The sequence below is a fragment of the Littorina saxatilis genome, linkage group LG7, assembly GCF_037325665.1.
Source record: "Littorina saxatilis isolate snail1 linkage group LG7, US_GU_Lsax_2.0, whole genome shotgun sequence".
NCBI classification, from domain to species: domain Eukaryota; kingdom Metazoa; phylum Mollusca; class Gastropoda; order Littorinimorpha; family Littorinidae; genus Littorina; species Littorina saxatilis.
The window spans coordinates 31289909-31302705 of NC_090251.1; the positions used below are offsets into that span (position 1 = coordinate 31289909).

The 12797-nt window shown below is 43.4% G+C and overlaps 1 protein-coding gene across 1 annotated transcript in view; it reads left to right on the forward strand.

Moving 5' to 3' along the window:
- LOC138970177 (mucin-19-like) overlaps positions 1-12797 on the forward strand; it is a 59550-nt gene that overhangs the window by 21499 nt on the left and 25254 nt on the right. Inside the window, exons 4-13 of the mRNA XM_070342669.1 lie at positions 174-328; positions 1994-2082; positions 2616-2738; positions 3043-3261; positions 3560-3729; positions 4288-4468; positions 6285-6398; positions 8315-8428; positions 9428-9541; positions 9880-10239. Of these exons, the coding sequence (XP_070198770.1) occupies positions 174-328; positions 1994-2082; positions 2616-2738; positions 3043-3261; positions 3560-3729; positions 4288-4468; positions 6285-6398; positions 8315-8428; positions 9428-9541; positions 9880-10239 (1639 nt within the window). The remainder of the gene's footprint in view (positions 1-173; positions 329-1993; positions 2083-2615; positions 2739-3042; positions 3262-3559; positions 3730-4287; positions 4469-6284; positions 6399-8314; positions 8429-9427; positions 9542-9879; positions 10240-12797) is intronic.

Sequence of the window (12797 nt, forward strand, 5' to 3'; positions counted from 1 at the left end):
GCTATGGAAACAACACTGAAAAAGATGAACGCCTGGGAAACTGTAACGCACAATAAGAGACCTGTATGATAAACAGAGGTGTAACTCATACACTGTGCGATATTTGACAAATTAACATAATGTGATATTATTTGCATATTGTGACAGTGTGATATTGTTGTATATACCCCCAGGGTCAAGTGAAGCTGAAGGTGGACGTTCTTGACGATGACGCCGATGATGGTTATGATTTTGTTGACCACTACGAGTACCAGTACGCCACACGCAAGCTGACCAGAGAACTGGACGCTCCGTCCAAGAAACTCACGCTGAAGGGGTCAAGATCAAAGTAGGTGCTTGCACTTCTAGTGTATCAGCTTCAATGCTCAATGTTAATGCGTTCATGTTTATTTTTGTCTTCGCTTTTGTGTGGTTATTTGTTTGTTTTTAGCGCTTTGGAAGTTTTGTTGCCAAAGATCAAATGAAATTTTGACTTTTTATCGATGAAGCGCGATGTTTCCGTAGATCGTTGTTAATTGTGAATTTTTAGTCATGTTCATGACAAAAAACAAGAAAGGTAATTTGTTGGAACGTTTGTTATTGACAAAACAAATTACCTTTCTTGTTTTTTATTCTGAATTTTGGAACGTTGGCAGTCTCTTTGTTTTTGGACATGTTTATGACAGACAGGTTTGGGGTATGTTTAATATTCATTTGTTTGATAGCCGTTTTCCCCCTGTTTTATTTGCTACTAGAAAATAGTGTTTTCACTCAATTGAAAAGCAAAACAATCAACAACCAAAGTATACAAATATTGAAACAAAAACAGAATGAATGAGAGTCGTGTCATTAGGATTTTGATTTGCCTCATGTACTTAACTTTTCATGTCTCATGTTATGATCTAAGTTGGAATCATCACTGTACGTACATATATAATAACTAGATGAATACCCGCTTCGCCGGGTACGGCTGCGCCGGGAAGAAGTCGAGCCGAATACCCGGCTGCGCCGGGGACCCGGCTATGCCAGGTGTACGCCGGCTTTGCCGGTGTAACACGAAATTTTTACTCCACGAAAAATTTACTCCGGAGTAAATATTTCGTACGAAATTCTTACTCCGAGTGCACTTTTCGTACGAGAAAAGAACTCCCCAAGGTACGAAAAAATTACTCCCTCCACGAAATTTTTACTCCCCATTATTTTTTACTTCCAGTAAAAATCTTGTACGCAAAAATGGGATGCAGGCGAAGGGATAATGCCAATAAGTGATCTCGCGCACACGAATGTCGCGCTACCCTCCTTCCACCCCTTCCACCACCAAGACTAACAGGGGACAAGGGAGTAAAAATTTCGTACAACTGGCATGGGAAGTTAAATTGCTCGTGTTGGGGTGAAGTATTTTATTCGTTATTTATTCGTCAGGGGAGTAACATTTTTGTACGAAATGTTTACTCGGAACTCATCTGTCTTGGGGAGTAATTTTCTTGTGTAATGGGGGAGTGCTTTTTTCGTAAAGGGAGTAACTTTTTCGTACGAAATGTTTACTCCGGAGTAAACATCTCGTGGCAGTAATTTTCTCGTGTTACACCGGCGCACCGCACGGAGGAAGGGAGATAAACGCGGCTGAAAACACTGGAGAAGATAAGGAAGAGTTACTGGGAATGGATCCAGAGAAAAACCAAAATCGGTTCAGCGCTGCGCGCTGAGAGCACGTGTTGAAATATCTCATCGATGAGGTTGTGTCCGGGGTGTAGGTGAATACGGTGTCCAAATTTGAAAAAGATCCACCGAGAACTTTGGTCGTGCATCGCGAACAGACAGACAGACACTAGTCGTATATATATATAGATAACTGCAGAATTTTTAAGAGATACTTAAAATCCCCATTGTTTTGTCGTAGTACCCTCAGCAACATTATAGCTGTCAACTGCTCCTTATGTCACGGTGATGGTGAGAGGAACAAAATGAAATCTTTATGTTTTGTTTCATACTGTCTTCTCTTTTCTGTTGACAGGTTCAACGTGGCGCTGAAGGTGTTCTGTGACGTCAACTATTATGGCCCAGAATGCACCGTGTACTGTGTACCACGTGACGATGATACGGGTCATTTCACATGTGACCCTCTCTCTGGACGCCGCCTTTGTAGATTCGGTAAGGGGGTTTGTGTGTGTTTTCTTGTCTCCTGATTTTGCGTTCAAATCTGTGTGTGTAATTGCTTCTGCTGTGTTCAAGCTCTTGCCTGTTTGTTGTGTTTCTGTGCTTACTTCGTCTGTTATTCCCTTTTATGTTTGTGAGTTGGTGTGTTTTGGGGCTACTGTATCTTCCCTTGTGCTGTGTGCCTGTTCTTGTTAGTATGTCATGTTCTTCGGTTTCTTTAAGTCATAAGTTTTAGTGCTATTCTTGAATAATTCTGGTTAAAAAAACCTAATTGATACCTGGTGTCAGTTAACGGTACACATTCAGTTTGAGCCCTGCCCCCCTCCCCCTCTCTAATCCGCCTAAATTACATGTACCTCAAAAAAGGAAAGAAATACATAACAACCACAAAACAATGAGTTTGTTCTCTCCCTCTGCACCATGTATCTACCAATTAATATTTATTGACAAATGTTATTTTCACCGTATTGTTTTTACAGGCTGGAGTGGCGAGGACTGTTTGACAAACATAGATGACTGCATCGGACACCGCTGTTTCGGGGCAGCTACCTGTGTGGATGGCCTCGGCTATTACACATGCGTCTGTCCTCCTGGCCGCACAGGTACAATCCAGACAGGCGGACAAGCCGACAAAGAAACAGACAGACAGACAGAAAGACGTCCATGCAGGGCAACTGGCAAAGTGACTGACTTGTAGACGGGCAAGATGCTAAGAAGATGTTTACATTACCAAGTTGGCTAAGTGGGTGACAAATTTGTGGACTAAGTGACCGAGTAGCAGGCTGACTGACTGACTGACTGACTGACTGATTCGGTGATTCCTGTATTGACTTGTTGGTTTATTTGTCTGCCACCTTTCTGACACATTGTCTTGCTGAAAGACTGACTTTGACCAACTCATAGCAGGTTACACCAGTCAGAACAAGCCAAGCTACCAACTCATAGCAGGTTACACCAGTCAGAACAAGCCAAGCTACCAACTCATAGCAGGTTACACCAGTCAGAACAAGCCAAGCTACCAACTCATAGCAGGTTACACCAGTCAGAACAAGCCAAGCTACCAACTCATAGCAGGTTACACCAGTCAGAACAAGCCAAGCTACCAACTCATAGCAGGTTACACCAGTCAGAACAAGCCAAGCTACTTGCACTGTGTTCAGTCTCTTTCTTTTCTTTTATGCACCTGCAATCCTGAGCCATTTTGTTAATTGATTTTGTAAAATAATGTTTATGTTGTTTGTGTTTTGTTTTATTCTTGGTGACAATTTAATTTTACTTTATATTTAATCATTGGTTGTTATATCTTTTTACAATTTGTATGTTTTTTGTTTTGTTTTTAATTATTGAAAGAGTTGAAAAATCGTTGTGCCACACTTTATTATATTTCTGCAGATGCTTAACCAATTACACACCTGTGTTTCAGGCTTGGTATGCAATGCTGAGATTAACGAGTGTGCGAGCTACCCGTGTGCGAACGGGGGTACCTGCTTTGACCTGAGGGATGGCTTCACGTGTACCTGTACCAGCGAGTGGACCGGTCACACCTGTGAGACACCTATTCTGGAGTGTGTTCCCGGCTTTTGTCTAAATGGGGTATGTTTGCTTCTGCATGCGGTTTGTGTATTTGTTCGCTTTGCATCCGAGTTGATACCTATCGCGATGTCAACCTACGTACTGCATGTACATGCCTCTTTTGTTGTCAGTTGTATCAGGTCGTGAAAAGCCTTTCTCTGGCACACCCATTCTGCCACACTTTCAGCAAGAATGTTAATGGGTTCTTTTCTGGACGGATCGATACATAAAATATTACCTTGTCTCCCTCCATTCTCTTGTATTGGCATGCATATTGTACATATTTTCAGGTAGGATAGAAAAAATATTCTCAACTGTTCAATTAAGCAGGCATGGGAATTGAAAATTGTAAAAAAGGCTGAAAATTTAAAAGGCTTGATAAAACTCAAGCAGTTTGACAATCAAGGGCTCAGTGCAAGCTAGTAGCGACTTTCGTAGAAAGTTCAACCACAATCTTACTTTTCAGAAATCAAGAAAAGAACAAAATCGTCAATTTTATTGCTAGATTTGACGATCTTTGCCTCCTCGTTATACTGCCATTAAACGAGTCACTATCTTTTGCTGTTCATGATTTTCAAGGGCACTTGCTATGAGCGAAGCGGAACTGCCTTGTGCGCATGCCCACCGGGGTGGGAGGGATTGCAGTGCGAGGAAGTAGGTCAACAAGCTGGCTGCGCCAGCTCCCCGTGTCAGAACGTCGTGACCTGTACCAACCTGCCGCTTGGTGACTACAGCTGCACGTGCATTCCTGGATTTACAGGTTCGTTGAAGACACCTTGAAGATTCATTGAAGATACCTTGAATATACCTTGAAAATACCCTGAAGGTACCTTGAAGGTACCGCAACACGGTGGCCTAGTGGTAAGGCGTCCGCCCCGTGAGCTGGTGGTCGTGGGTTCGAACCCCGGCCGGGTCATATCTAAGACTTTAAAATTGGCAATCTTGTGGCTGCTCCGCCTGGCGTCTGGCATTATGGGGTTAGTGCTAGGACTGGTTGGTCCGGTGTCAGAATAATGTGACTGGGTGAGACATGAAGCTTGTGCTGCGACTTCTGTCTTGTGTGTGGTGCACGTTATATGTCAAAGCAGCACCGCCCTGATATGGCCTTTCGTGGTCGGCTGGGCGTTAAGCCAACAAACAAACTAACAAACAAAACCTTGAAGGTACCTTGAAGATACTTTGAAAATACCTTGAAGATACCTTGAAAATACCTTGAGGGAACTTGAAGATACCTTGAAGATACATTGAAAATACATTGAAGATACCTTGAAAATACCTTGAGGGAACTTGAAGGTACCTTGAAGATACCTTAAAGATATATTTTTCTCTCCATATAAACCATCTTGTAGATGAACATGGATCCGGTCTGACTGTTACAAGGGATGAGATAAGGCATTCCACTCGGACATATACCAAAAAGCTAAAGCCTCATTGATTTCTTTCCAGAGAGAGAGAGAAACAGAGAGAGAGGGAGAGAGAGAATGTGTGAATGTGTGTGTGTGGTAACCAGTCATAACGTCCATAAGTCAAAACGTCCACGCCAAAACGTCCACAAAACGTCCATGTCATAACGTCCACAAGTCAAAACATCCACGCCAAAACGTCCACAAAACGTCCACATGCTCCTGGTCAAAACGTCCACAAGTCAATTCGTCCACCAGTCGGTCTAAAAAAAGAAGAAAAAAACATTACCTCGTGCGACTTTGCTAAAAATTAACCTCAAATATTCTGTATCATATGATTTCTCATGCTTCACTAAATATCGACTGCTGCCAACGAGATTTGAGAGCAAAAAAAGCAAGGAATACACCGTCCCTGCATGAACTTGCAAACTACATAAGATATTATTATCAATTGTGTTTGAACGGACAAACGCATGAAATGAGAACTAGAAAGTAAAATATTATTATTTCTAACCACAGACTTCACCCATCTTTCTATCTTTTACGTCCAAACAAACTCCCAAAATAAACCACTTTTACTGCAACTCGAGAATTGGCAAGATAGGTCTTCCATCGACTCAGCTGGCATGCAAACATGTCATACACAACTTAATTAACAACACTACACAATGTCAATGGTCAATCACACATTCACACACTGGGACATATTTATGGACGTTTTCACCTGTGGACGTTTTTGCTTGTGGACGTTCTGACCAAAATATGGACGTTTTCACCTATGGACGTTTTTGCTTGTGGACGTTCTGACCTGTGGACGTTTTGACTTGTGGACGTTCTGACCTGTGGACGTTTTGCCTTGTGGACGTTATGACCGGTAAGCGTGTGTGTGTGTGTGTGTGTGTATGTGTATGTGTGTGTGTGTTTTGCTTAATCAATTATCTGTCTCTTTCTTTACTCCCCTTCTCCCCGTGGTCCCCGTGATATTCCCCAATTAACTCTTTTTCTTAACCTATGTTTTGTTTTCTTTCTCATGTTTTATTTATAATTTAGTGTCACTTTGAGCTTTTCTTGAAGAAACGGCAAAAAAGTCTCAGGAGAAAATAAATGACGCTACGCTAATATCAAAAGCCAAATGGATCATTTCTGTGCACGTTGGATTATTTCATCTTGCAGGGGATCAGTGCGAAAAAGAAATCGACGAATGTACGAGCAGCCCGTGCGAGAACGGTGGCACCTGCACTGACCTCATGGATGACTATAGCTGTGACTGCCCAGCAGGGAAGACAGGTACGGCGAGAAATGTGAAGAAGGGGAGAGTAGTTGGGGCGGGTTTGGAGACATGAGGTTGAGAGATAGAGAGAAAGAGGAAGAGGGAGGGAGGGGGATAGTGAGAGAGTGAGGGAGGGAGAGAGAGAGAGAGAGAGAGAGAGAGAGAGAGAGAGAGAGAGAGAGAGAGAGAGAGAGAGAGAGAGAGAGAGAGAGAGAGAGAGAGAGAGAGAGAGAGAGAGAGAGAGAGAGAGAGAGAAAAGATGAAAGCCGCTTGTTCAGCTCAGTGCTTGTCAGAAGATTTGTATGTATTTAGAGCGCTTACGTCCCTTTGTTTCTCAGGTCGTATGCTTGTGCGCATACGTTTGTTTGTGGGTGATTCGGTGTACTCCTCGCTGCAGTAGTCTTGTGCAAGTTCGGTATGCTTTCTGGCGAATCTGTTCAGTCTCTGTTATTACCAATCAGTTCTATGCACAAACCCGGCACGCTAAATGTCAGGGTGCGCTGCGCAAATCACCCTAAATAAAACTTTCCCTTTATTAATATTAGGCCAAATAATAAAAAACGCTGGCGCTGGACCCGAGTACTCTTCAGACTGGCTCGCTCCCCCAGTATGAAAGTTTTTGTCTTGTGCACGTGGATTTAAAAAAATATATATTTATTTTACACAATTAAAAAAATTATTTGAGTAAAATAAAACATTAAAACGTTCATAATAAACAATAGTAAACAAGAATTTAAAAAAAAAAAAAATAGACCGCCCATGCCGGGAATCGAACCCGGATCCCTTTGGCCACCAAGCCACCACCTTGAATCACTGACACAGTGTCCCTGTCGCTCTCTCTCGTGCTCTCTGTCTCTCTTTCAGTCTCACCGAGACCAAACCTGCACTGTAGTTTCTTTGCCGAGACCAAATTAATCCCCACCCGCTGGCTGGCTTGCAAATTGTCTCGCATGCGATACGCATGCTTTTCATGACGCACGCGTTCGGCTGTTCTATCAGCTCAATGGCTGGCTGTCGCTCCGATTGAATTCGTCCAACCGTCAAGAACGTTTGTGTTTTTTGGGGCATACAAGATACAAGATAGATACAAGATATTTATTCACCAATTTTGCAAAAGGATTTCATCTTGGCACGGCACGGTAAAAATAAAATAAAAACCAACCAGACACATATGCAGACACACATCACCATGCATGCATACATACGTACATTACATTTAGGTCCCAGGTAACATTATGAAGTTTTAATACGATCAATCGGACCTATTATCAAGTTAGTGTATCAACTTTTGAACGAACTGCGCCCAGTAGTTTCCCAGCAATAAGCTGTTAAGTCGAGACAGACAGACAGACAGATACACACACAGACACACAATTAAAGTCTGCTGGACCCTAGTACTGCGTACTCGGGGAAAATATATGTTGGTTTAGGGTAACCCGACCGACCCTATTTTTGCCCGCCGACCCTATAACGTTTTGTTCGTTTCTGAAAAAACCACAACTTTTGGCACATTTTGCGAACCATGCCGAGACTAAGGGAAGTAACCTCCTTTAAATCGAGTTCACTTTAAAAATAAAAAATAAAAAGAAGAAAGAAAAAAAAGCCGACCTACCGACCCTATTTTTGGGGTCACGTTACCTTAAACCAACATATATTTTTATTTGGCGTTACTTTTTCAGGGAATGGATGGCTTGTGTGTAGAACTGTACTGGCATCTTTGCAAATTACACGTGTTGATATTGTTTGCGAGTATGTCTGCTCAGACTTCCCAAGAGAGAGGACAGCACGTTTCGCCCTGCAGTCCGGACTGACGATCTAACAGCGAACGACAAGAAGAAGAAGACTTTCCAAGAAAGTTTATTTATGTTTTTTTCCAAATTATAGCTCCATCATTAATAACTAAGGAATTAATAAGCTGTTCTTTATTTTCCAGGGAAAAACTGCGAAGAGGAAATTGACGAGTGCGAGAGCAACCCATGTCAAAACGGTGGTGTTTGCAGGGACCTGACCGCTGGGTTTACCTGCGACTGCCCAGAAAACACTGAAGGTAGGTTTTGACGAGGCATTACAGAGGTCCACAAACACGTACTACATGAAGCCAAGCCGTGGTGTACGTGTACGTGTACTAGTAGATTTCGACGTCACCCGTACGCGTCGAAGAGGTTTGTTCCAGGTACACACGACGTGTGGGTCCTGGAAACGGGTGAGTTAAAAGATGCCGTTGATGACGTTACACGTACAGGTTGTGAAAAAGGCACTTTCTGGACCTATCTATTTTCACAGTAATGTACTCCAACATTCTTCGCACAGGAAAGTGAGAGAATAAAAAAATAATTAGACCACTTCAAAATACGACTTACCCATCATTATTTTAACTGAAAGGAATTTTTTGAAGCATGCATGTCTCCGTTGGGGATATTTTACAGCCTTTGCATGTTGGACATCAAACTGTCCAAAAACCTCGCTCCTTCCCCTTCTGAGAAACGTCGACTTCACTGTAAAGAGTTTCGGCTTAAAGGCACAGTAAGCCTCCCGTAAACCATCACAGATACTGTCAGGCTTTTACACACAGTACAAACACCCTTCCATTTGAACGCTCACCAAACGGGAACATCCTAGGTGCCCAACGTAAAGAGCGAGCAATGTTCAGTATTGTCTTTCAAGACTTATTCAACATTTTTATGGTTATGCTTTTGTAGCTACTGCTAATTTTCGGCTAACAAACTCCGTCAGCAGATGTCCGATTATCAAGCATTGTCAACTGTTGCCATTTTGACACAATGTGATGGTTTTGTGGTGTTATTAAAGCCACAATAGCTACAACTCTCGCCAAAATAAAACGTATGCAATACATAGATCTCAGTACTGAGTAGTGTATTTATGTTCGATAAAGCTTTTTGATCGTATCTTTGTGTTATTAGAAATGCGATGTGGTGCCAAAAAGAAAACTGTCCATGTTTGTGTAAAATACAAATGGACGTTAAATTGTCTTATCTTATCTTATCTTATCGTATAGAAAGTTTTCAACAGTATATTTTGTCTTCAGGGGAACTTTGCCAGGTTTTGAGGGAGACGTGTTCTTCTTCGCCTTGTCAAAACGGCGCCCTGTGTGTCAACTACCCAGATGGCTATCAGTGTCTCTGCCCCGCTGGAACCACTGGTACGTGCCTTTATGTTACCTTGATTCACATAGACATAGAACACTTTACTATCTCGAGAAGTGTGTGTGTGTGTCAATCTAAAACCCTAAGTATTGTATCAAACAGTCCACATAGACTGTGCAACTTGTGTTAACTTCGTTAACGAGTGTCTACATTGCACGACAGAAAGTCTCTGTGCCGGAGTACACGAACCATCATTTAAACGTTACTCGTGATGATGATAGTTCCTGTCCCTCAGGTTCTTTGCCTATAAGGGACTGTAATGGTTATTCGCTAACAGAAACGCGACTCGTGCAAAGGAACGCTTTTTAACCCCAAGCCTCCATCCCTTCCACAGGCCAGCTGTGCGAACTGGTGTCAGACCCGTGCCAGGTCAGCAACCCTTGTGTCAACGGGGGCACGTGCGTTCCGAACCTGAGCCAAGGCTCCTTCTCCTGTGACTGTCCCATCGAGTTCTCTGGACCCCTGTGTCAGGCCGCCAACCCTTGTCAGCCCAACCCCTGTCAAAATCAGGCGCTGTGTTTTGAAACCGTGGTGGAGATTGCTGTGGAGGCGCTGTGCATCTGCAACGACGGTTTCACGGGCGAACTGTGTGAGACCAACGTGGACGAGTGTCAGTCCGAGCCCTGCCAGAACGGGGGGAGCTGTGTGGACGGCGACAACTCGTACACGTGTCAGTGCCCGTCCGGCTTTTCAGGTGAGAAATGTGTGTTGAAGGAGAGATATGTTTGGCCTTTTTTTCCTGTAGGATTATGTAGCCTCTCGTTTATGTAGACTTGGGCCTCTCGTTTATGTAGACTTGGGAAGTTGAGAAAGATTCGTTGAAGAAGAGAGATATACAGCTGTTTATGCAAGATTGTTTTTATAGCCTCTAGTTAGGGTAGACATGGGAAGTAAATCTTTTCAGCAGAGAATTGTGTAGTGTTGAAGGAGAGAGATGTATGCCTTTTCCTGCAGGATTGTTTTTAAAAGCCTTTCGTTCGGGTTGACATGAGAAGTAAATCTTTTCAGCAGAGAACTGTGTGTTGAAAGAGAGAGATTCATGCCATGATTTTAAAGCCTCTAGTTTATGTAGACATGGGAAGTTGAGAAAGGTGTGTTGAAGGAGAGCGATGTATGCTTTCTTCTGCATGATTGTTTTAGGCAACAACAAAAAATAGTCTGTTTACGGTAACATAGGCCCCCCAAAAATAGGGTCGGTCGGTCGGGATTTTTAAAAAAAAAAAAAATTTCTTCCAAAAAACCATATTTTTAAGTTTTTTTTGGACAAAAAACACTTTTTTTTCTTTTTTTTTCCCCAAATGCCAAAAAAAGTCTAGGGTCGCGCGAAAAAATAGGGTCGGTCGGGATACCGTAAACAGACCAAAATTTTTTTTTGCCTTAAAACCTCTCGTTTTGGTAGACATGGGAACTAAGTCTTTTCAACAGAGAATTGTGTGTTGAAGGAGAGATTTAGGCCTTTTCCTGTAGGACTGATTGTTTTTAAAAGCTTCTCGTTTAGCTAGTCTTGAGAAGTACGTTTTTTTCAGCATAGAATTGTGTGTTGAAAGAGATAGATTTATGTCATGAGTTTAAAGCCCCTCGTTGACACCCCCATTCCACACAGCCGTTCTAGGTCCCGTTCCCGTACCGACCAAGGAACGGGCTGCCACTATGGTCAGACGCTGCTCAAAGCGTTCCATGATTGTTGTGGCAGCCGTCCTTGGTCGGTACGGAAACGGGACCTAGAACGGTTGTGTGGAATGGGGGCGTTATGTAGACATGGAAAGTTGTGAAGGTGAGTGGAATGGGGGTGTTATGTAGACATGGGAAGGTGTGAAGGTGAGTGGAATGGGGGTGTTATGTAGACATGGGAAGGTGTGAAGGTGAGTGGAATGGGGGTGTTATGTAGACATGGGAAGGTGTGAAGGTGAGTGGAATGGGGGTGTTATGTAGACATGGGAAGGTGTGAAGGTGAGTGGAATGGGGGTGTTATGTAGACATGGGAAGGTGTGAAGGTGAGTGGAATGAGGGTGTTATGTAGACATGGGAAGGTGTGAAGGTGAGTGGAATGGGGGTGTTATGTAGACATGGGAAGGTGTGAAGGTGAGTGGAATGGGGGTGTTATGTAGACATGGGAAGGTGTGAAGGTGAGTGGAATGGGGGTGTTATGTAGACATGGAAAGTTGTGAAGGTGAGTGGAATGGGGGTGTTATGTAGACATGGGAAGGTGTGAAGGTGAGTGGAATGGGGGTGTTATGTAGACATGGGAAGGTGTGAAGGTGAGTGGAATGGGGGTATTATGTAGACATGGGAAGGCGTGAAGGTGAGTGGAATGGGGGTATTATGTAGACATGGAAAGTTGTGAAGGTGAGTGGAATGGGGGTGTTATGTAGACATGGGAAGGTGTGAAGGTGAGTGGAATGGAGGTGTTATGTAGACATGGGAAGGTGTGAAGGTGAGTGGAATGGGGGTGTTATGTAGACATGGGAAGGTGTGAAGGTGAGTGGAATGGGGGTGTTATGTAGACATGGGAAGGTGTGAAGGTGAGTGGAATGGGGGTGTTATGTAGACATGGGAAGGTGTGAAGGTGAGTGGAATGGGGGTGTTATGTAGACATGGGAAGGTGTGAAGGTGAGTGGAATGGGGGTGTTATGTAGACATGGAAAGTTGTGAAGGTGAGTGGAATGGGGGTGTTATGTAGACATGGGAAGGTGTGAAGGTGAGTGGAATGGGGGTGTTATGTAGACATGGGAAGGTGTGAAGGTGAGTGGAATGGGGGTATGATGTAGACATGGGAAGGTGTGAAGGTGAGTGGAATGGGGGTATTATGTAGACATGGGAAGGTGTGAAGGTGAGTGGAATGGAGGTGTTATGTAGACATGGGAAGGTGTGAAGGTGAGTGGAATGGGGGTGTTATGTAGACATGGGAAGGTGTGAAGGTGAGTGGAATGGGGGTGTTATGTAGACATGGGAAGGTGTGAAGGTGAGTGGAATGGGGGTGTTATGTAGACATGGGAAGGTGTGAAGGTGAGTGGAATGGGGGTGTTATGTAGACATGGGAAGGTGTGAAGGTGAGTGGAATGGAGGTGTTATGTAGACATGGGAAGGTGTGAAGGTGAGTGGAATGGGGGTGTTATGTAGACATGGGAAGGTGTGAAGGTGAGTGGAATGGGGGTGTTATGTAGACATGGGAAATTGTGAAGGTGTGTTGAAGGAGAGGTATTTATGCCTTTTCCTGTGGGACTAATTATTTTTAAAAGCTTCTCGTTTAGT